This window comes from Cygnus olor, chromosome 4 (genome assembly GCF_009769625.2).
Source record: "Cygnus olor isolate bCygOlo1 chromosome 4, bCygOlo1.pri.v2, whole genome shotgun sequence".
Lineage (NCBI taxonomy): Eukaryota > Metazoa > Chordata > Aves > Anseriformes > Anatidae > Cygnus > Cygnus olor.
The window spans coordinates 32432163-32457081 of record NC_049172.1 but is presented as its reverse complement, the minus strand read 5'-3'; the positions used below and the strand labels follow the sequence as shown (position 1 = coordinate 32457081).

The following is a 24919-nucleotide window of genomic DNA, read 5'->3' as shown; positions in this document are numbered from 1 at the left end:
GCCTAGATCCCTGCAGTCACAGATGTTAGTGAGAGTTGATGTGAAAAAGTGGCTTAGTGCTATGCTTGTTCTCCCTTTTTACTGGGGAGAGCCAGGGGCTACTGCAGGCTGTAGTGAAAATATCAGCAGCCTTGGGGCTACTCCAGCTATGACATCAAGGTTATAATGTAATATATTTGTCTGAGCTGTGTATTTGCTTTCTGTGGAAAAGGAGTGTTACTGCATTATAAAGCAAAATACCAACAGCACTGAAGCAGCCCAATCCTGATCTAACAGTAGGAGCGGACTGCAAAGGATTATCACAGTATATTCTCTCTTCAGATCACCAGTAACTTGAAGGGGGACAGACTTTTGCCAAACTTAAGTCACTGGACAACAATCTGAAATACTGAAATGAAATACACAGTAAGAGAGTAAATTCACAGTAATGAATACAAGCTCAGTATCTGAACCCAGATCCGAGATACTCCATGTGCTGGCTTTAAATGTTTTAAATCACAACTAATTCTTCTTTAAAAAAAAATGGGTCATTTTTTTGCCAAAATCTATGTTATTATATTTCATCAACAGTAAGAGAACTGAAGCTTCACCTTGAACTCCTCCTCCAAGGGTCGATTTGTCTTTTTATCCGACTTGTGGTTTTTCAGTTTGTACAAAGCATGACAGCTTGTTTGCATCAGAAGATTCATATAGGACTTGACCTATGACCAACCTGAAATCTACATAAATGTATTTAAAATCCTATACCAAGTAGTCTACTGTGAGAATGAATGGTGAACACGTAGCTGTGGTGCATCCCTGGTTTGTTAATCTGCCATCCTGAGCTTCCATCATTTTGCAATTTCATAGGTTCAAATTAAATGTCAAGGTGCATTCTCCAACAAACCCAGACCTTTCACCTATCACTTTCTCAGTATTTAAACTGCAAAACAATGGTATAGAAAATAAATTGCTTCCATCTATACCTTTACAATATAGAAGTTCCAACAGAACCACACTAGGCTCAATGGGAGCAGAATCCAATCCAAGAGAGAGAATTTCTGCCACCTACTGTGCATCAAAACCTGTCACTGACTGAGGAGGGGCAATTTTCTTTGCTTTAACAAAGATACAATGCAGTTAAAAAAGAATATTCCAAGAATCTAAATACAAAGCTGCATATAATAAGTATTATCAAGATCTAAGCTGCATCCTTCTCCTCGTCCTTGTCCTGCTAACACTGCTGATATAGTTGATCTTGGTGAGAAGTCAGGGTTGTTTTCTATTTACATGGAAAATAACAAGGTTATTTTGTAGCTGGCATTTTAAAACATCCCTAATGGAAGCTGCCCTTTTTCTGAAAAAGAAAATTGTTCTTAGCGGATTGTTTTCCTTAACTGATCTGGTCTTTGTTGCAGTCATTCCTATATAAAGCTTTCTACAGTAAACTTTTCTCTCATCAGCATACAGATGAATGTCTTCCATCTCAGTTTCTCGAGAAAACTAACATCCCTGTGCTAGATAGGAATGTGATCCTTGTTGGCCTCGAAATTCATGGAGACGGTGTGTGAGAAACTGGGTATCAAATGATGTCTTAGCAATGTGCAGGGGAAAGCAGTGCATGCTGCAGTGAGGGGACCCACAGCCAGCCTGCCTCGGGGCAGGAGGTATCTGTGGGCAGTAGGATGCTTCTACTCACACGGGTGATACTAAGGGGGAAATGAAGAACAGGAAAGGAAGGGGAAACAGTTGAAGAATAAGAGTGATCCCCAGAGCCTGGAAAATGAAAGATCATTTAAAATCAGTCCTCTATTTCTGAATCTTGGATTTTATTTATTTTTTTACATAGCAGTTATTTGTGAAAACACCCTTGATGTAAATGGACTGCAGTATTTTTCTGAGAACAAATAAATTGCAGGGTACCTGAGAGATCAGTGTAAGTAATGCCTTTGTTCCTCAGGGCAAAAAAATATTGTCTGCACCAACATCACAAACTGGAAGTGGTAATTTCCACCTACTCTTCACTTTACCACCATGTCTCACCAAAAAATGATTTCTTATTCCAAAGGTAATGCTCATTCAACTTGTCCTGTACTATATCAGTACAGATGGGAAGAGAGCCTGTATGTCCAGAAAGCCACAAGAGGGCTATTCTGCTGTACCCTTGTGAAACAATTTCTGCCCCTAGATCTGAACTCTGCTCTACCAGGATCAAGTCCTTTGATTTCATGGAAAATATCAGTCCTGATAAAAGTAAGATGTAGTCAATTGACCCCAAGTGTTTACTAAGAAAATAATAACTCAACTGTTAACCAACCCTGTTTACTGCCATATCAAAAAGCTATGTTTGCTTCTGCTGATGTCTGCGCATTTTAAGGGTTTTGCTGTTAACCTTCTTGGGGGAGCAGAACAAAAGCAAAAATGCTAGAATGCAGGCCAAAGATGTACAACTGTGGTAGCAGTCAAGTAGTAGGACACATGAAATCTGTTCTCATGTACCTCTTGTTTGTGTGGGGTGCTCTGGTGTCTAATAATATGACTGAGCTCATGTGTAGCCCTTTACATTGGATCACTAGATTGTATTTCACTCTTCTGGAGGGCTGCCTGTTTTCACAAAAGCTGTAGGAATGTAATACCTTAGAGAGCTCTAGCCTTCTACTGGATTTGATCAAAATTATTCAATGGCTTCTACAACTGTTCGAAGGAACTGTGACAGCACAGGCGAAAATACATGTACAGAAAATTAGTTCATAATTTTCTCCTTTATTAATTAGAATTATTTTTTTTTAAATAACAATCCAGTCATATCAATCCTGAATCCAAGTGGAGGATCATAATCACGCAAAGACGAAAAATGGAGCAAGTGACGAGGCTCAGGATTTTCAGGCAGACTGTTTACAATGGTGTTTTTATTTTGTTAATGACTCACTGCACTGATTCATGCTTTAGTGAAAGCTGCCTCATTTACAGATTCTCAGTGTCCAAACAGAGTAAGCTTATTCCCAGCAGAAAAGCTTGCAGAAGTTTGCTGGCAAAACTGAAGACTAAATCAAACTTGATATTTCGAAGTAAATAATACAGATAACAACAATTTTTTGCTTCAAGCAACAGCAAAACCTCATCTTCTGTAAACAAGAGAAAATTTGTTTTTGCAATTTTTTATTGGAAAAACCATGTAGTTTTGTACCGACTCAAAACCTCGAGCTACCCGGAAAAGTAGGTGAGCACTCAGGCCTCTTGAATCTGAATGTAATCAGGTCAGTAGATCTTTAAATAGCTGAAACTAGGGTGTGAAAGTGACTTAGGAGCTTCAAGTCAGGGACTTTCACTGGGTGCTTTTAGAAATTTTATTTGTGATACTTTTTGTAAAGTGCTCGTTGTAATTATGGACAGACCCCAGAGGCTCTCTATCAAGCAACTGTCCATTGATTGTGAGTTGCCTTAGTAGAGGAAGAAAGAGCAAATAAGAAAAAGAAAAAAAAAAGACCCCAGTGGGTTTGCTTCCCACCTGGAAGCATTTAAAGGATGTAAGTGGATCAGCATTCACTTCCCTGTTTATAAAAACCAGGTTGTTCTAACCGAGTTGCTCAACTGTTGAACTAAGCAATGCACTTTTTTTTTTTTTTTTTTTAAATTCCCTTTCCGGAGAAGCTGTTTGTGCTGGGAGGGGGGGCTGCCAGCTTGCTTTGTTCCCCTGGGGGCGGAAGAAAAGTGTCTGCCACCTCCCTGAGCCGTGGGGTGCTCTCGGGAGCTGGGGGCTGCTGGGGGGGGCAGCGAGGCAGCCAGCTGCACGCACGCAAGAGTGCATGCAGACTGGCGTGGGGCTGCCTGTTTATTTTCAAAGCCTTTGTACCTCAGGTTACTTGTAAGGCTGGTGCTCGGGGAGTTCAGCTAAAGCTGGGCTGTGTATATTCCCCGGTTTGCTCGTAATTTGCAGTTTATGAAAACCAGATGGATGACTCCGTGCTCTGCAAGTTAGCGTAGGGATGCGAGCTCCTGACATGAGAGCAGCTTTTACAGAAAACACTGAGTTAAGAAGATTCAGGCTCAAGCTAGATTGCTTCTTCCCTCCCCCCCTTTTGTCTATTTTTACTGCATCATTGGTATGTGTCCAAGGAGAGACGGCCATATCATTCGGAAATACGAGGGGATAAACTTTTGACTGTTGGATCTCGTCAGGCTGAGAGGCTCTAGAGTAAATGAACTGGGGGAGAGAGAGAATTAAAGAGAGATGTCTTTAGGTGAACTTCTATGGTTGTCTGCTCTGCCAACAGCAGTGTAAAATAACGAAGAAACCGCAGCAGTCCTTTCCCACTGTCTCTCTAAACAATGTAAGTTATCCTTTCACACTCGTCTCTAACTATCCGTGTGCTTTTTCCAGCTCTCGAGTGTTTTGGGAGAGTAGTGGCTGAGCAGCGGGCGAGCTCCTGCCAGGAGCTGAGCTGTGTGCGTGAGCGAGGGCTTTGTCTTCGTTTCTCTTCCTAAAGTCAGGGTGGCAGCGGCGGAGTCCGAGCAGTTTGACAGCACCTTTCTCTGACAGTCGTGCCAGCTCAGCTTTAGGTGGCTGTCGAAACCTTTAAACCTTTTCAGTGCTTGTGCAGAAATCCCTTTGTGGCTGGCACGAGACAATAGGAAATGTTTTGATTGAACCGTGTGCGTCGAGCTTGCTGTAAGAGCAAGCGTTTCAAAGGGGATTGATTGTGTGATGCTGTGTAAACAGGACAGGATGTGACGGGGAAACAAATGCCTCCTGCTCTTTAATATTTAAAAGCAATAATTGAAACAAAGCCGAGCAGTTTGCCGAGGAAAGGCATGGTGATGTTTATTCAAAGCAAAATAAATCTCTGTAAATCTGAGAGGGCAATGTCAAGGTATTATTAGGAGGGAGACTTTTGCTTCTCACAGGTGTCAGGTTTTTTGAAGTTTGCAGTTGGCATTAATGTCACCATATTCTGTTGTTCTGCTTTTGTGAAGATTAACTTGAGCCAATACCTGATGCGTAGCTCCCCTGCTAAGCATGCACCCCACCCCACCCCCCAGCACTTTTTTTAGTTTATTTTACTGTTTTCAAAAAGCATTCTAGGCAGACTGTCAGGCAGATTGATAGGGTTAAGTAAGAACAAGGAAATATAATGTATCAGGTAATATACCAAGAATAAGACAATAATCACCCTGAAGTCAAATATTCATCAAGCCAGAACAATTACATAAATGTCCATTTTTATGTATATAAGAAAAATGTGGTGAAAGTACGGTGACTAAATAAGTATTTATTAGGTAAGGACATGGTATAAGAAAAGCCGCCGTCTGTTCCAGCCTCAGATTGTTTGTCTTTGAGGGCAATGGATTTATTACCTGCATACCAGCTCTGTGGCCAACTATTGTGATATAACCATCAGAAGTTTCCTTTCTTAAAGTTCCACATTTCCACTTGTGCAAGAACTGAACAGAAATTGACCAGTGATGCTAATGAGAGCTTCTAGGCAATGTAAAATGTTTCCAATAAGTTTAGGAATGTAAACGTTAGGGTTTGAAAAGTGTATTAAAAGGCTTGGTTTGTAAAAATCTATATAAACTTGTTTATTTTAAAGCTAGCCTCATGACTTTCTGGAAGATGGACTCATGAAATCTAAAGCCTGGAGCGGTTATAGAGAGAAGGTACCAGGAAGCTACTGTACCTGGTCTTGAGACTGCAACGTCTTGCTAGAAAACAAAGAAAGCCGAAAGCTGAGGTTAGTCCCTGTTTCCAGAGAGTTTTTTTGGGGGGGTTGTTCTATTGGCTGTTGACAAATGAAACAAGGCTTTTGTGCTTTATTTACCCTTGTCCAAAATTGTTTATGATAAGCTACAGGTTTTCTTAAACTTCTCAGCAAAGCATCTGACAAACTTGTGAACAAACTCACATCTCTGATCTGGTCCTGCAGTGCCCGCAGTTTGGCTATAAAGAACAGCTTGGTGTTTTCTTTAGTGAGGGCTTCGTCATTTTTTATGAGAAATGGCTTTGATACACCAAGGTTTTCCTGAGAGGGAAGGTTAAACAGAATCTCTTTGTTACTCCAAGGAGCATCACTAATGCATGCTGCTTGAGGGCCAGAAGGAAACATGCAGTGGATTTTATGACAGAACAAATTCTAGATGGAAACATCTATTTCAGCCAACTGGGAAAAATTTTCTGTTTTTTTTTTTTATGCAATTTTAAAAGGGAGACAGCAAATGTATCATGCCAGATACAGAATAAAAACTAGAAGTCTATGTTTAATGCCTTTTTTTAGGGCAGGGGAGAGGGGGAAATGCAGGTCTTTTTTTTTTTTTTTTTTTTTTTTGGAAATTGTTTTCTGTGCATGAATTCAGTGGAATCTTGGCTTTGAGGCTAGGTATGAGATAAGCAGTGTCCATGTCCTGACAGCACACGAGTGCTGTCTGAATTCTGTTATGTCCAGCAGTATGCACAGTGGTTGGAATTTCAGATCTTACCTGGATGAAGATGGCAGTGCAGCTGGGGGATTTCCTAAGCCCATGATAGTATTTTTCTCTGGCAATCCCAGCTTGAAGGTCAGGTTGTTTACTGGAAAATCCCAGATAACTGCTGCTTGAAGCCATCTCAAAAACATGTTGGGCCTGTCTTTGCCTGATAATGGAATTTAATTAATTCATAACAAAACTAGGATTTGAACAGCTTATATAAACACAGTGAGGCTCCTGGTTCCTTTGAGGAAAATTGGGGAATTAAATGAACTGAAAAGGTTTGGGTGTTCTAATTCAGAGAACAAAGTGTTGTACATTACTATAGTAAAGCTGAAATTTAATCATCTGCATAAAATATTTCTGCATAGTTTTGCAGAAATGTGTAAGATTGTGTCTAGACACATCAAGTATTTACACAAAAACAAAGGCAGGATGTATGGTAAGGTAGGAGAGATTCTTGGGCCAAGTGTAAATGAAATGGATTTGATCAGTTGGCAAGCATGTTGTCTCATCAAAATTAAACATGCCCGAGGGTATAAGTGTAGCTGGTTTGAACTATTTGTTTATATACAGCAGCAAACATATCTTTACTCCAAATAATTCAGTTTATAAAGAATGATCCTTGATAGAACTGTACTATAGAAGAGAAGAACACTACAAATTGAAATATTTTGTATGGACAGTGCAGTATTGTAAAAATCCATTAATTCTTAAGAATCTACAAATGGTTTGAAAACTCAAAGACAATGTTTTTCAACTTTTCTTTTCTTCCTTTTTTATTTTTTATTTTTATTTTTTAATTTTTGGAGCCCTGAAAACTTTCTCCTGGACACCTGCCCATCCATACTTTGCAGGATAACATATATGAACTTGTTTTTTTTAGTCAGGCTTCAGGGACCATATTGAAGAAATCCCATGACTGTCGGAATAAAATCCACAATTGCTGATCCTATGCTTGGCTGACACCTTGAACCAAAATCAGATATGCTATTTCCAAAGACTGCAGGTTGTGGTTTGAGGAAAAATGAAACAAACAAAAATCCTGACCATGTGGAAGTGTGTGACATGAGCTGCTATTAAAAAAAAAAAAAAAGGGGGGGGGGGAGAGAAGACTCCAAAACAAAACCAGTACTTATTGAAGGGAATAAAAGTTGGAAAGGAAACAATCATTGTTTGGAAGTTACTAAAATACTGAAGGGAAAAGGTCATGGCTTATCAGTCATAAAAATAGACTTCACCTCTTTGTGCCTCTGTTTTTGATGTGTATTTCTTATGACATGCTTCTTCTGTTAGAATTGAGCTTGCTCTTGTATTTGTTATATGACATTACCATATTGTAGACAGTCTGTTGGCGTGTTGTAAGGTTTATGTTGACATGTGCCTGTAACGGGAGGAGTTTCTTGGTTGCAAACATTGAGCTAATGCAGTTTGGAAAAAAAATCTTGTTTTGTGAGAAATTGTGTGAACCTTTCTTTTGCTTTTTGATCAACTGGAATTAAGCCCACCACCCTATGAGCAGAACTCATCTTGATCTTTGGAGAGATGTAGGTGACATTTCTTATCAACCTTTCTGATTTGTTTTATTTCTATAAAGACCAAGTTTCATTTCTGTGATTGAAATAATTAAATATTTATTGTATAAATTGCAATATTAAAGACATTTGTCTACTATTTTCTACAATAAACTCTCTGGATATTTTCAGTCACAGAATCTGTAGACTTATCCTGGCATTGCTTGTCATTCCTTCTAATATTTGGGGTGTTTTACTATATTTGGATTGGGCATTGCTTATTTTAAAAGGTGGAAGTAGTAGTTCAGTTTGAAACTGGACTAGTATGAAGTGAAATAAATAACACAGCATGCCATTCTAATGTACTGTATGGGGAGAGCCAAGGATCTAGTCAGTTGAGAAGTCTGTTGGCCACCAGGCAGCTTTCCCACTTGCCAGCTGGACGTTAGGTAAGAGCTCAGAAGCAAATCCCATTCAAAAGGAAGAATTGAAATAGCAATTGTAATATACTACTTGAGGCAGTGAACAGCTACTGTGGCAGGTAGATGTGGTCTGGCTCCATCCACCTTGCTGCTAGTTCGTTGCAGTAAGGTTAAAAAAGGCATAGCTAAATTAAGAAGGAGGTTAATCATAGACATGTGAAAAATGTTAACAGCATGTATTCTGGCACCTCTTATGTTACATGGTGATCTGCTTGACATAAGCATCAAAATATATCCTGTATAGCTGGACTGCTACCTTAGCTGTTTTGGCAGCAGTTTGTTTGTAAACCATAACACTTTACTGTTAGATACTAGATCTAGTCTATCTTAACTTAAAGAATATACCCTGCCCCTAGGAGAAGACAAATGGCTGTAGATGACATGTAATCACCTATAACCTGAAAGTTCCCCTGAAAGGACTGGACAAGTTGGCTTGTTATGGTCAGCATTTTGCTCATGTGTAAAAGCATTATTCATTCTCTCTCACTTTGAAACCTTCTGAATGTTTGCAGTCTTGGATGGATGTTTAGTAGCAATTAATTAGGTGGATCTTCAGCTCTTAAGTCAGGGTGGATGCCCTCTGCAGAAGAGATACAACGATTGGAGTAGATGCAGTTGCTTCTGGACGGTTTTTAAATGCATGAGATGAATGTCCAGCAATCTGCCGGTTCCTAATCCAGTATGGATTTATTTGTTTTAGTATTATTTGTCTGTCTAAACATGTGTATGATCAGTTTATTTCTGGGTGACTTTCTGTTGTTGGTTTGTGTTTTTTTTTTTTCTTTTTTTTTCTGTCATGTACAACTATTTGCTCTGTGTTACCATGAGCTTCTGTTCCTGACTTCCCCCACCCCCATTCTGGAAATGTAGAGTGACAATTCCCTCTTTTTCTGTTGATTTTTTTTTTTTAATCAGTATTGAATGCTAGGCTTAACGATGTCCTTTCATTGAATTTGTCATTTGAAAAACTGTCACATGGAATGATGGCTTAAAGGAAAAGTGTAAATTTTAGTCTCTGCAAAGATTTACATTGTGCCTGACTGCTATGCCCAAGCTTAGTTGAACTGGGTTATTTTTGAATTTGAAGGTGTGTGGTATCTTGCAGTGTGCTTTGCGTAGTGCTTATGAGTTGATTTAGCAAGGAAAGAGCAGTGGTTATATTATGTTGAACTTTTGACTGATATGAAGACACTCCTACAGCTTGTGCAGATCAATAAACCCTCCAAAGCAGTGATGGAATATTGAACAAATGCACTTGACATAATTACTTACAGACAAAAAAAAAAAAGATTGCACTCAGAAGATTTTGCTGAACTTGGAAAATACTCTTGAAAAGATCTCAACAATATGTTGAGCTCAGCAAGTTTGCCGATGACACCAAGCTGTATGGTGTGGCTGACACACAGGAGCGAAGGGATGCTATGCAGAGGGGCCTGGACAGGCTCGAGAGGTGCGCCTGTGCTAACCTCATGAAGTTCAACAAGGCCAAGTGCAAGGTCCTGCATCTGGGTTGGGGCACTCCCAAGCACAAATACAGGATGAGTAGAGAATGGCTTGAGAGCAGTCCTGAGGAGGATTTGGGGGTGTTGGTTGATGAGAAGCTCAACACGAGCCAGCAATATGCACTTGCAGCCCAGAAAGCCAACCGTATCCTGGGCTGCATTAAAAGCAGTGTGGCCAGCAGGGTGAGGGAGGTGATTCTCCTCCTTTGCTCTGCTCTTGTGAGACCCCACCTGGAGCGCTGCGTTCAGCTCTGGGGCCCCCAGCACAAGAAGGACACAGACAAATTAGAGTGAGTCCAGAGGAGGGCCGCGAGGATGATCAGAGGGCTGGAGCACCTCTCCTGTGAAGACAGGCTGAGGGAGTTGGGGTGGTTCAGCCTGGAGAAGAGAAGGCTCCAGGGAGACCTCATTGCAGCCTTCCAGTACCTAAAGGGGGCCTACAGGAAAGCTGGAGAGGGACTCTGTCAGGGAGTGCAGTGATAGGACAAGGGGTAATGGCTTTAAACTAAAAGAGGGTAGATTTAGATTAGATATTAGGAGGAAATTTACTGTGGTGTTGGTGAGGCACTGGCGCAGGCTGCCCAGAGAAGCTGTGGATGCCTCATCCCTGGAGGTGCTCAAGGCCAGGCTGGATGGGGCTTTGGGCAACCTGGTCTGGTGGGAGGTGTCCCTGCCCATGGCAGGGGGGGGTGGAATTAGATGGTCTTTAAGGACATCAATAAAAGCCTATTTTCCCCAAGCTCTATGGCATTACATTTAGAAAAATAGAGAGTACCTCTGCAGGGAAGCAAGGTAAACACATCAGTCTTAGGAAATATCACTAGAAGTCTTTTTTTTTTTTTTTTTTTTCTTTCCTGAAGGATAAACTACGTTGGAAAAGGAAGGGGGATGTGGAGAAATGGTAGGTTAATATTGTATTCACTAAGAAAAGGTTCCCTGCTCAGAGTGATGACCAGTCAGTCTCCATTGTTGTGTGTCTTGTTCATATGATGTAGAAGTGAGTGTACATGCTAAAGATGCTCTGTGGCTCTCAGTGGCATTCTTCATACAACAGGTTGTGTATTAAGGCAGCAGTCTGATGGATTCATTTCACCTGACGTCCCTAAATAGCTAAGTAATAAAAACAGCCCTGTGGTGCCATTATTGTCCATTAACTATGCAAAAAGGGAGTGGCTACTATGACAGCTCCTATGATGTCTACACCGAGTATTTTGAAGGTGAGACTGGGTCAAAACAAAAGTAAATCTAGCTCAGCCTTATAATCTGGGTGGTGGCTGACAGTGGGTGCCTACAGAAAAGCATAAGAATAGATCATACATATAATAGTATGCCCCTGAATGCTCTTTCATCTTCAGTGATTTGTGCTTCCAGCTCTGCTTCTGGTAGAGGTGGTGTCTTTATATTTAAAAATCTTGAGTCAGTTTACCCTCTGTGAATTTGTCATTCTGTCCTGGAATGCCCGTAAATTATTAACAGCTGTAGCATCCTGGGGCAGTGAGTTTCATAGCTCACAGAATGAAGTGTCCAGGACACAGCTGATAGTCTCAAAAGGGGTTTCTCATCTGTGGCCATTAAAAAGAAAGATTAAAATGCAGTAGATATAAATTGTGAATAAAATTTAACTCAGAGTTACAGGTTCATCAGCATTCCAGAAGCATTTATCTGAAATGTGTCCTAACAGCCCCTGACTGTGCTAACTGAGCCAGAGAAGAAGTTCAGCACCCAAAATAGTGCAGAGCATGTATGTTGTATCTGTAACCGGTTTTCCACTAGGATTTCTCAATTGCTTTTACCAGCAGTGCCTACAGCTGGTTACTTCACATACTTTTCTAACAGGTGTTGTCGTTTTGATGATACTGCATATAACCTGTATCAAGAACAGCATGTTTTGTCTTGTCACATTCATCACAAGGACTGCTGATAAATTCTCAGGCAGCTCTTACATCGCTTCACAGAACTTGCAGAAAGAAGAATCTGGCAAGATCTAATCCCGTTCTCTGACTGCAAAAGATTCAGTCTTTATAAAGACTGAATATATAAAATATAAATCTTTATATCTTGCACCTCTTTCGTTACAAAAGTAGCCCTCATTCAAACTAAAAGCTTTCTATGAAAACTTATTTCATAGCGTAGAAAATACTTTGTGTTAGATTGTGTCATTGTGGTTAAATGGCAGTAGCTGACTTGTGAGACCTTAGGGCACTCCCAGTATTTGCAGAAGTACTGGCTTTCACATAAGGTAAAAGAGATGTATTTTTATATAGAAATGAATGTACTGTGTATCCTGGTTCAGTTTGGGAGCGTTAAAAACTGTGTCATATGAGCGGTACTACTTTCCTCATCTTTCATTAGCTATTACTTTGTAAGTTGTGATGTCAATTTAGAAAGACAGGATACATATGAGGGTCTTCTGAACACTTAATTTTTGCAGCAGGCTGGCATGTTGTCAGTGATGGGCATTTGCTCAGTCAGCCTGACAGCGCCCTGAAGGAGCCTTGGGCATCTAGCCTGAACCTGCCCTGTGTGTTTGCTAGCACATGGGAACCTGTAATAGACATCCAAGGGAAAGCTTAGGAGAGTTATCCTTGGAGAGGGATAAAGGTGGGCACCTCTTCCTGCTGCTCCTCCTTGCAGCTTGTGTCTGCTCTAAAAACTTGTACCTCGTGGAAAAGGCCTGAGGAAAGGCCAGGCTGAGGCAGTGTAGCTGCTTGGCGGGCCCTGGGGAAGGACCATGAGGACTGCCTGGAGGCCCGGCCCGGCTCAGGGGCACGGGGGGCCTGTCAGGTGGCCCCCTCTTACTGTGGCTGCAGTGAAACCCTGCTGTGGAAATGCACTTTGGGAACTGGTGCGTTTCTGCAGATAAGGCACAAGACGTGGGGAACACATCTTCTATGCTGCAGAAAGGTTTCGGCTTTTTCCCACAACAACAGTTCTTTAAATAGGAGCACTGGAGTGCAATCAGCGAGCGAGTGTCCTTGCTGAGGACTGGAAAGGCATGTTTACTCGGTGAAGTGCAGCCAGTGGGTGTTCCCAAGCTCCGAAGTGCTGGAGCTGACTAACGCTAAGTCAAATGGAGTGACCCTGTGAGTGTGGAGGAGGAGAAGACAGCGTTGCAGCCAACGGGCTCAGGCCGTGTGCACTTGGAGCTCCCCACAAGAGCTGGAGATGGCTTTGTGTTATTGTTTTTTGGTCGGTTTAACTCCTGTGCGTACAACTATTGTTATAACCCACAGAGTTGCTCTTGCCAAGGTTATTCTGACACTGTCTCGCTGTTTCTGGTGCCAGAGTACCTGCCGTATGCGGCTATGTGTTTACCTACTTGCTGTGAAAGTTCAGTGTCGCGTTATTGCCAGCGTAAAGAGCCTGCCTGGGTAAACCCCTCTGCCTGCCACTTAACGCTTGGTTGAGGTCTTCTCTGAGACCAAGGATGATATATAGATGCTTAGACATACATCTGTGTGTTTGAAAGGCATTTCAGTTCAGAAGAAGGCAGCAGACATAGGAGGTAACGTCGCTGTTGGTTCCGAGCGAGAAAATGAGGTGGATACTGTACAAAAGCTCAGGTAAATACAGAGAAGCAGCAAGCAATATTTCATCCTTTAAACAGTGCAAGTGCTGCAGGTTATGTGAACCTGAATTCTGCATGCTCACGGGCTGGGGAGGGTCTCTTCTTCATCCTGTCCTTCCCAGTCTCTCTCCCATATGTGTTTCTGGCAGAAATCCCACCTGCTCAGGCACTTTATCTGTGCCTGTGTTGTTTGCTTTTTTTTTAATGCTTATACTGTCTGCCATTTCTTGCTGTGAAACATCTGTATTTTTCCTCCCAGTTTATTTTTCTTATGATGTTTCTGTTGAGAAGTGGGATTTTGAAAGTTGAAAGAAAAAAAAAAAAGAAGAAGAAGAAGAAAGAAACCTAAAGGGCTGGCAGTCTCTAGGTTAATTTTGCATAGAAGTTGCATGGCATGTGGTAATAGCTGGGTGCTGTCTTGTCCCTTGCTGTTTTGAACTTTGTGCTAATTCAACAAAATCCAAGTGAAGTAAATGGAAACAGAAGCAGAGGAGAGGTCAGTGGGGAATATATGATTAAACTCAAGGCTATCACCTCTCCTAAAGGGAGAGTTGCAGAACTGTAAGATCAAGCAGAGATGCAGCATGGGGCATGTCCAGTGTTTCAGGAGGGAGTAGAGGGGATGATCTCTGAGCAGTTCAGCCTTCACCACACAGCTCAGGACCAAGCATTTGCATCTACCTTTTACTTTTCTTGCCATTGCTCAGCAGCTCTAAAGAAAGTGCCTAGAGCATTTTTTAATGTACCTTATATCTAACAGTATGTAGAAAAGGCCAGGGACCTCTTCCTAAACAGATTCCTGCTCCGCCTCCTGCTTTTTGTACTACCTAATGTCCTGTGCCTGGAGGGTTTAGCAGTGATTAGTGTGGAGTCTCCGTGGAGCATTTTTATTTCAAGTAGCATTTCAGAGCAGCTGTTTATGGAAGCTGCAGTGATTTGAGGCACAGTTTTAATTATTTGCCAGCTCAGGTTTTTTTTTTTTTTTTTTTTTTTTTGAGCTCATGTACCTAAAAAAGCTGAACAGAGATTTGTTAGTGTTAATAAAATAGGTAGGCCTAGAGAGTCAAAAATGTGTAAGTGTGAGGGTTATGTTCATGGCACTTGGTAATTAATCAGAGTAGGGTTTTTTTTTTTTTGCATGGATGCTCTGACTAGCAGCTGTGGATGGTAAGTGTAGAATTTAAAATCCTTTTACTTAGGCCTGCACAACATCTAGCCCATAAAATAATTATTTGGATCTGCCTCACTGTGGATTTTTTTTCTTTAAAATAGCTCACCTGAGAAAATGATGTTTTATTAAACATGGAAAGGGCTATGGTCTTGAAATGAGGTCCTGAAAACCTCAGACAGACAAATAGCCTTAAAGTAAGTATCACATCTCAGGTGTGTGATTACTGTGTGATAATATGAGCTCTAACCTGTCAGTCTTATCCCTTGGTGTGTGCAGAGCAGCCACCAGAAAGTCTCTCCTTCATCCGAGGGCGAGACTGCAGGAACATGGGGTCTGTAGGGATGGAAGCAGGACCACCAAAAGGTCCTGCTTTGCATAGGGGTACTGCAGAGGGAGGCTGAGGTTGCGGGGATGGGGAGAGAAAACGAAAGGAGGGTTTAGAATGTCAGCTGTAACCCTTTCCTCCTCTCCAACTTGGAGTATAAAGCATAAGTATGTTGGTGTCTTAAGAGGCCCACCCACTTATTTCAGGTACACATATTGTGATAGGCTTTGATTACAAACTGAGGAAAGGAAGGGAGAAAAAAACATTAAGCAAGTAAAACTATTTAGCTTTCATTTATAGTGGTGGCTTCTATCCTTGTTATTCTGTCTTCAGCAGCCGAGAGCCTGTAAAAGAAACCTAATTCACGACCTTGACATCTGACAGTCGAACTGAGGGTGATCCCATTGCCGTGCAGAAGAGATGTCAGGATATGGAGCAGTTTTCTGGTGGCTGCAGTGCCTGGCCCTGCCACCTTAATGGAGAATGCCCAAAAGGTGAAAGACTAACACAGAGGAGAAAAGCAGCTTGTGCTTGGTGCTGCCTGTCTTGCAACATCAGTGCCAGAGACAGGGAGAGCCGCCACATCAGCCAGGCTTGCTCTGGTGGAGCGGGGAGGCCAGGCTGTCCCTGCCGCTGCTCTCAGCTGCCTGCCTGCTGCAGGCGTGCTACAAAAGCCGCAGCCTTGGCAAGCAGAGCTAGGTGTAAGCAGGAGGTAGAAAGAAACAGAATAAGGTGGCAAAGGCAGAGGAGGATGGGCGCTGCGGGGGCTGTGAAGGTCTCAGTAGCCCAGCGCTACAACCCAGGCAAACCTTTCAAGTTCCTTGCCTCCTCCGGCTGTGACAAGCCACGTGTACGGTCAGAAGCTTAGGGGAAGAGCATCTGCCCCACTGGATCACAAGATGGGCGGGTGATCGTGGCTCCAGGCTGTGGCACGGGGAGAGGAGCCAGCACTTGACAGAGCTCCTTTCAGGGCAGACGTGTTGTGGCTGCGAGCAGGGCTGCAGTGGCAGGAAGCCCTGGCTTTTCCCTGCCAGTCTGAGCTACTGCCTGGGCTGCTGGAGCACGTCGGGTCAGGCTGCAGGTTGCACTTGTTACAGTGGGGAAAGGTAAAGGCGCTCCACCACCACCATCCCATCCAGATGACTAAGGGCCCGTGGTTCCTGGTGTGGGCACGGTCCCACAATGACAGAGCCTGGCTGTTTCACCCCACCTGATTTCCTGGTGCCAGGGTTAAATTAACAGTGTGGAGCCAGGGGGTGGCTGGAACAGCCCATCCTGTCCTGTGTTTGTGTTCCCTCATTCCCAGCATCATGGCTTTGGGGAATTGATTTCTGGTTGCTCCCACCTCTTATTTTCTAGACAGTCTTATTTCCTGCGACTGTATTATTTAGCCATTTAGTTAGGGCTAACCCAATAATTTTTTTTTTTCTGCTGACCTTAAAATCTTCTGTAGAGCAGGCTGAGTTAGATTACTCTCCCTTCAGTCAATTTATGGCAGAGACTTCAGTGCAGGCCATTAATCTTAACCTGGAGTGTTTGAATGACTTATTTAATATTAGGGGAAGGATGTAGCAATATCCAGCTATGGTCTGTAAATTAGCTACAGGTTTGGGGTTGGTTTTGATTGTGGTTTTTTTTTTTTTTTTTTTTTTTTTGGTTTTGTTTTGTTCTGTTGTTGTTTTTTGGTAACTTACCTTTTATGGGCTAATTCAGGTTGTTAGAAAAAGGAGAAGAATAAATTATTTGAAAAATGTGACAGTTACAGGGGATGATAGCAGAGGCTAGACCAGTCCTTTCTGTGGTGCTGTAAAGATGGCATGTGCTATATATTTTCCACAGAACTTACTTCCGATGGGTGCAGCAAACTTCTGTGGGAGAGTAGTGGTTTTTGTTCTTTTTCTAAAAAGAAAAATAAATAACAACAACCTCCATGCCCTTCCCCCAACTCAAAACAGACATTCAGTAAACCTGGTTGAAACGGGCCGGTAATAACTGGTATGGGGTAAAGTGCAAGATTGCTCACTGAGCTACAAATCCATTTCCTCTTCACAAGGGAGAAGGAACCCATGTGTCAACATTAAACATGCAAGAACCAAAATCTCAAGGGAAATGAGATTTTCTGTTGTCTCATTTTTCGGTTGTCTCATCTTCCTTGCCACAGTACCACGGCTTTGTTTTGTTTAAGAAGCAGAATCATTTCCAGAATATAAGATCATTGTCAGAAGGCAGCTTCTTGGAGTCAATTACATGAGAACCGCATTTTGAAGCAATCTCTCATTTGGAGTTGTAGTTCCCTGTGAGAGTGGCTGTAGCTGTGACTCCTGCGGTCTCCTTTGGCCATGAGGTATGTTACGGGAGCGGTTCTGAGTCGAGGGGTTTGTAGTCCTTGCTGCTGGCTGTAAGTGGACACAGTAATTTGAGCGATACTTGTCGTTCTGTTTTAGTGTATGTAGACTCAATGCTGGAAACGAACAAGGAGAAGCAAGCAGCTAAGTGATGCCTGTGTGCTTCTGTCTGAGTCTTCCACCTCAGGTCTGGGAGCGCACTCCAGAGTTTTCAGTCCTGATTTTTGTTTTAAATGTGCCTTTGTTCAAGTGGCAAAAACAAAAGACCTTGGATCTCCTAGCTGTGGGAGTTAAAAATTTTGCTTGTTCTTTGTAATGGAGTTCTCTACACAGCTGAAAAAGAAAAGCAAGAACCCGAAGAAAGAATAGCAAAATCCCACCCCTACCCCTCCAAAAATATGCCTGAAACTCTGGCCTTTTCTTAAACTGTGAATTGTGCCGTGCAGATCCCTGCTTCTTCTGACCTGCTGAGTGTGGAGCTAAAATGAAACAGACTTTGTTCTCTTTGACAGAGTTCGGCACATGTCGAGGGAATCAGAGTAGCAGCATTTTGGCATGAGCACCCAAAATCCTAACACACGCACGCATGCTGCCTGATGTTTCATTTCAGGTTATAAACTGGATTACAACATGCTTTTGCCCTGTGGGCATTACCCAGGGAAACCAGGCTGGATCTGCATGATGTATAAAACCAATCTGGCTTAGTGATTGCCAAGTGGAAAATAAATGATGGGTAGAGATTCTATGTTTTTAACAGGAATTTAGATTAAATTTCAGTCATGATAATGGTTATTAATACTGCTTACCTGGTCAGCCCAAGAATGGAATAAGTATATTCTGGAAACTGTTTAAAGAGTGTAGGACAACTTTTTCAGCTGTGAGGTCTAAACTAACCCTACCTCTTCTAATTAAGTCCAAGTAGCACAGACAGTATTTAAAACCAACAGTTTTTATTCCTGATGCAAACGAGCTTTTGTGTCCTTTTATTTGTGGGAAGCTTTGTTAGCCTCAGTGAGCTGAAATACTTGCATATGATTTGAGGTTTTTTGTTGTCGTTTTGTTTTGTTTTTTCAAAAGAAAAGATTCACTGTATTTAGAGATGCAAATACTACCTTGTCTGCAAAACCCACCAGCTGTTATACTGGAGGACAAAGCTAATTCTATGTTGCTTAGCTTCAGTAGAGTCTGTGTATTCACAAGCATCTTTTTAGCAACTTACTCTGCATAGCTGAGAAATACCACTGACACCAACTTTATTTCCTTTGGTAACAGCCTGGTAAAATCTGAATTGATCTGTGAGTTAGTTAGTTAGTTAGTTTAAATAAGTTATTAGATTCACTGAGGGAATACAACTTCACGTTAATGCTTGTGCAGAAGTTCAGCAGACTGCTGGCTCTGATTCTCTTGGTCCTTGAAAGTGAGGTTACGAATTGCAGCCGTGATTGTTCGAGCTGACTTGAGTCAGGTTAAACCCGTGGCTTTGCAGTGCAAGAAGCCACTGCTGGTTTGTGTGTCAGTGGCACAGCTCTCGGAAGAGGTTCCTTGGTGCTGCTTTAAACATCTGGAGGGACAAAGGGCGTTTGTGGGGTCTTTTGTCGGTGCTGGAAGCTGGAGCAGGGGAGAACCGCACCGAGAAATACTCTGAATCCTGGACAAATCCTAATGCAATCACTGAGCACTAAGCTTTATCTCCCTTTCTAAATGAAAGTGCTTTCGTTTCATCTGCGGCGGCCGCCCCGATAACAGACGTTGCGCAATAGCGGCTCTCCCCCGGGGACTCAAATCCCTTTTCCGATTTGCGAGTAATATTTGCATATGTATTTCTGGGCTGCATTGACATTCCAGCTGCACAGTGGTGGCTGTCTCCGCCCGCTAATCCTGTAATAACATTCTGGTGCCCAAATTCAATGGCCCTGCGCGGAGCCTCCGAACAGCTGATCGCTGAGTGGGGAGGGAAAAAAAATAACCCAGCGAATCTCCTTGCAGCTCTCTGCTGCATCCCTATCCCACAATGCCCTGCACGCTTTGCTGCAGTCTTTCTACACGGGCTGAGTGAGAAAAAGATGTGCTAAATAAAGATTGATTGGTTTGCATCCTGAAGGGGTCTCCCACTTGTAAATGACCCGGGGGGGAAAAAAAAAATTCATGACGACTTCACTGGGCCTCCTCTCGTTCTTCCATTTTTCTTTCCACCTGTCCTCTTCGTGGAATGGAGCATCACTCCTTAGAGCACAAAATACGCTGTACCTCTAATGGTGACCGTGCTCCGATAGGCATCCTTAACCGGTTTTACGCGTGAGGCTTGAAATATTGACAGATGATGTTTTGTTCGTTTGGATTACTGCGGAACTGCAGCTCCATCCCTGCAAGGATTTGGTCCTCAGCACTGCACTGATTAAGCTATTTTTCTACAAAGATGGGTAGGTCGAAAATGCTCGAGTTTTGCTCAGTGTTATTCCTGGTGGCTGCTGTTTTGGCCCCGATTGCTCATTATGCTTCTGCATGCTGTAAGAATGAAGAGGGTTGCTGTGTTTTAAACAACAAGGCACCAAACTGATTGCAAGAGTGGGAGAGAAAGGAATGCAAATGTAGCTTATCGAGCCTTCTACCCAAGCGGGCTGTGTGGCGGTGATGATTATTGATGTACTTGCTGTGTTCTGTATCGGCTGATTTCGGGGCTGCTGCTGTAAATGTCTCGAATCTGTCCTTTATTCCCAAAAAGCGTGGACAGATGGCATGTTTGTTTTAAGGAGTTTTAAAGCCCAGATCCCCCAGTCTTTGGAGCAACATTGTTGAGGTTCCCCACCCTTTCTTACCGCTCTCAAGGCCTAACCGTTCCTTTGCAAACGTTGCCATTGGAAACCTAGTCATTCATCATACATGAATAGACCCTCGGGTTGTGAATGCCATTGATAAGAAGAGGATGAACAAGCTGCATGCAATTTGTTCTCCCCAGGCTGTACTTTCAGGCTAGTTGCATTTCTGGCTGGGTGGAGTTCGGTGATAGCAGCATCTCAGCAAGAGGGAATTCTGCTCTTTTAGGAATAAATCCTGGGAAACGGACAGTTGCAAGTTTTCCCACTGTCTCTTTCTCAGCTGGGCCATGGAAACTAACAGAGAATTCGGTAACGGTTGAAGAGAGAAGTTAAAGAGACTTGTAGAAAGGATGCACTTCTCTATTGCGTGACTATTTGTCTGAAACAACTCTTCTGGAACTGTTATTTGCTGTACCCTAACATTTTTCCCCCTTTTCTAATATTAGGGGAAGTTCTTTTTCATACGGGTGAGGCCACACCCTGACTTTGGTTCCTGGAGGCATGCATGTGTAGCAGGGCAAGGCTTTACACTAGCTTAGAGAGCCATTGTTTCCTCCTCTCTTTGCTGTACAGTGTGTCTTGAATTCAAATCAATAGTTGTATCTCCAAGTAGAAGGAAAAAGAATGTCATTTTGGGGATGGCTGGAAATACAACGATCCTTAAGCCTCAAATGGGTGACAAAGGGTGTACATTTCCTAACCTTTTTTTGCACTTAATTTGGCAAACCTGACCCGGGCTTCTGCTCTGTGTGTGCCTCTTAGAGATAAATGGGTGGGGTTTTAGGTCTTGTTTGGTGCAGTGTTTCAAAAACCTCTAGCTTTGCCTGTTTAAATTATAAAGTGTAAATATATGGAGAAGTGATTCGGTGATTCTCAGGCTTATTTTCAAAGGTCATGCTTCAGCTGCTCTTTATTAGATTATGAGACAAAAATGAACCTCTGAAAAGAACCCTAGCAGTTCCCAAGTTCAGAAGATGCTGCTATTAAAATGATTGGTTTTCTGTTAAAAAAAAAAAAAGTCTTACTTTGCACAATCTCCCGCTGCCAATACATCTGAAACTTACCTTGCTGTTTTTGAGGAACTGCTGATAGCAGTGCAGTAAATCAGAGTAAATGCTGTCTTTGGCCAAATTCAAAGGGATCATCTAAAATTTGCAACGTTTCCTCAAATAGTCTTTGGTTACACAGTTGCTTTCATCGAGGCAAAACAGTCATTTCCATAGCTATATCACATTCAGCAAAATTACATCAAAGGTGAAGTTGGCTCAAGGAGGCTGCAGAATCAGATGCCCAATCCTGGAAATAACATACTCAACAAACTTTTAACATAAATAATTTGTATAAGAATTTAACGCACCATGTAGTGGCCACAGCTTGAACTGTGCTGATGAAATTCTGTTTTCAGGTGCATCTTTTAGGCCTGATTTATGTGAGCAGAGGAAATAAATGATAATCATGGCCTGCTGTGCTCCAGACAAAACAACAAATATTAAAAGCACTTATTTCTGATCTCTCATTAATCTTTCCTTTGACTGACAAAGCTAGAAGTGTGAGCATTTGAAAGTTAAAGCAGCTGGCATGAGACCTATGTATGAAATGCTAAGAATCACCTGATTTTGCAATGAGACAGGGGAAGTTCAGAAGATGAGGATGAGGATCAGATGAAATATACATGGAATTTTTCGGGCAACATGAGTTTTCCATGCATAAACACCATTTGCTGGTGTAGCTGTACTTGATGGCTGAAAAAAAATTACAGTAAATCATGTTTGGTTGCTAGAGAGCTTTCTTCTATTAAATGGCAGGCAGCATTATTAGAGACCTATTCTTTTTTATCTTAAGTACATTTTTAAATAAAAATGGTCTATGCTTAGTCTATAACAAAAAAAAAAAAGTTGCACTGTTCATTAACGTATTGGTGTCCAGTTTGGAAACTGTGCTTTTGATAAGATGTCTTCCTGCTTCTGATTATCTTCCCTGTTTTGTTTGGGTTTCCATCCCCCTAATTTTCGGGTTGGGAGAGTAGAAGGCAAATGCAGCTGCATCGATGGTGAAATAAATTGTCTTTTGAAACACACAGCTGAAGAGCAGCATGTATAAAGACGAACGCACGAATGTGTTAATGCATGGTGGATAGCCTGCTCCTTCTACTCCCATTTGTGAAAGCTGAATATTTTTGTTCCACCTCTTGTAAAGCCATTTTTTAACTCTAGCTTTTAAAAAGTGATGTGGGTTCATAACTGATCCCCCAACATTTACTGTATGTGATTTATGCCGTTTAAATAGGCTCACTTAGTTTGTGTTTGTGTAATATTGACATTTTATTTTAAGGTGGGGAAAGAAATGGAAAAAAGTGAAACAAATGATCAATTCTGAAATCACACGTTTTTGGATCACGAGCAAACATTGCGTGAATATTATAACGATTTTTAACCTTACAGATTCCCCTTTCTAGTGGGGAAAAAGGGAACAAAATGGCCCATCATAAATGTTGTGCCTCAAGTTGCATGTCAGTTACTGCTTTTGGGGATTTTAACTGTGAATAAGTTTCTGCTGCTGTACTTGTTAGCAGAGGAGGCGAATCCCCGGGGGGTCAGCGCACCCCGTTCCATAGGCACTGTCATTGTCCTAGGGGTAGCCACTTGTCTGGCGTAGTAAGCCAGCCATACCTGCACAGCTAAATACACAGCTCAGGAAGATCAGGATGTGTCGCTGCTGGTAAAATGCCATGGGCCGCAGAAGTCATTGTGGAACTGAGTGACCTTTAAAGGAGCATGATCAGCACCTGTGGCAGGGGGTCTCTTGCTTCTGTCTTGGAAAGCCTCAGCTGCCTGTAAGCCAACTATCGAGCTGTCTGGATGACTACAAACTGGGGCAGAAAGTATTTAAGGAAGAAGGAACCACCTCAGGAGTGTACCTGTGGTGGAAGCACCCAGCTGGGCTGGCTGCTCACACAGAAAAGGAGCCCCTGCTCCTCCCTGGAGGCAGAAGGACTGGCAGACCTCAGGGCTACGACAGCGGCTGCAGTCGGCTCCTCGGGGAGGGAGCCTGCACCTCCCAGTGCTCCAGCCTGCTAGAAACGCTGGGGGAGAGGAGTTGTGCTGGCTACCCTGCCAAGGCCTCTGCTTTTCAGGTTTTCCTAACCTATTTTAACCAGCAGTTAACTTTTTTCTGAGGTTGCTCCCTTCCCTTTCCTCCCGTTTTCTCTTTCTGCAAATTTTTTTTTCTTTCCCTTTTATTTCATGCCTTTTATGCCAGTGTTATGGAGACATTTCAGTGATTGCTCTTCCTGCCTGGAATGCCATTTTCCTTGCATTCATTATCTGGATGTGCTTCCTGTATCCCTCAGCCCTACCTTTGCTGTCTCTCAGCAGCTATCAGGTGGCTCTTCTTTGCTCAGTCTCTGTTACTGTGAGAATTTCCACCTCAACTACCCCACCTCTGCTGCTGATACAGAATTTGAGCACTCTCTTCCCAGGGACTGGCTGGCTCTGGAGGTTCCTTCACGGGAGTTCCTGAAATCCAAGCCTACCATATCTTTGGCACCATCAGCACTGATAAGGGGAAGAAATGTTAGGTTGAACCATTCTTAAGCTCTGTGACACAGTCATTTGGCTGGTGCAGTTCCAGTTTAAGCATTCTGCCAGTGGTGCTCCAGACGTAAGAAATTCAATGATTATGAGAAGTGGCTTAGCCTACTGGCACAAGAACATTTTTATCGTGGATGTCTTTAAAACCAAACAGCCCTGTAACTGTTGTATTTCAGAGGCAACATGCCTTTCCAGAATGCGTGCTCACACAGAGGTGTTATGTATGGTGGTGTAGACTGTTTCCCAGTCTCTCATCACTGATAAGACATTTTAGAAGTTTAATTCTCCATTGGTTTTGCTTTATATGGAAATATGAATTCCTGTATCAGGATGAAATATGAGTGAATTGGTTGTTGATTTTGTTATTTCTTGTAGTTTATAAGCCTTTTTCCTTTTTTTTTTCTTTTTTTCTTTTTTTCTCCTCCCACCCAACTCCAGCAGTGTGCAGGGTAGAAGGGAACAGGATCCGTATGTCAGTGGTCTAGGATGGCCAGTGAAGGCTCTAACATCCCAAGTCCTGTGGTCCGTCAGATTGACAAGCAGTTTCTGATTTGCAGCATATGCCTGGACCGTTACAAGAACCCCAAAGTACTTCCCTGTCTGCACACTTTTTGTGAAAGGTAAGTCCTTTCTTTGTGCTTGTATCTTGACATTTGTCTTGGAACGAGCACAGAAGCCTGCGTCCTTTATGGGACACTGACTTTTCTCTTTACTTGTAAAGGTCATGTTAAGGGACAATGACGTTTGGGAAAGCTGGAGAAGTAGGGAGGTAAAAACTATTATATGTGGTGGGCAGGCAGAAGAGACAGCTACAGAATATTTGGAATACATTCCCTTTATGCAAAAGTAAATAAATACATTTCATGGAAGTAATGAATAGAGTTACACCAATGCATAAGGTCACAGTCAGAATTTGGACCTCAAATTAATAGCCTCAAATTTATGCTGATTAGTCTTTAATTAGAAGCAATAAAAACCTTTCTTTGTTGGTTTACTAAGTAGTGAAATAATTATCCCATCCTTTAATGTCCAAGGGTTAGACACAATATATACATTATTAATAACCGGTGATTAAGTGTCCTCATTATTCTGCAGCTTGGTTGACTGAAGTAGAAAAACTCTCTGAAAAGAGATGGAGAAAACCCAGCAATTGGCCTTCTACTGT

At 42.3% G+C, this 24919-nt stretch overlaps 1 protein-coding gene across 24 annotated transcripts in view; it reads left to right on the top strand.

Annotated features, from left to right (window-relative positions):
• TRIM2 (tripartite motif containing 2) overlaps window positions 1–24919 on the top strand; it is a 112471-nt gene that overhangs the window by 47991 nt on the left and 39561 nt on the right. For 9 of the 24 annotated variants that reach the window (XM_040555028.1, XM_040555030.1, XM_040555031.1 and 6 more), the window contains one exon: window positions 24193–24374. In XM_040555028.1, coding sequence (XP_040410962.1) covers window positions 24241–24374 — 134 coding nt within the window. In that variant the 5' untranslated portion in view covers window positions 24193–24240. Of the gene's footprint in view, window positions 1–3672; window positions 4311–5570; window positions 5712–17162; window positions 17348–19330; window positions 19769–24192; window positions 24375–24919 lie in introns of those variants that run through there. The other 15 variants (XM_040555022.1, XM_040555015.1, XM_040555035.1 and 12 more) reach the window with 13 other exon arrangements.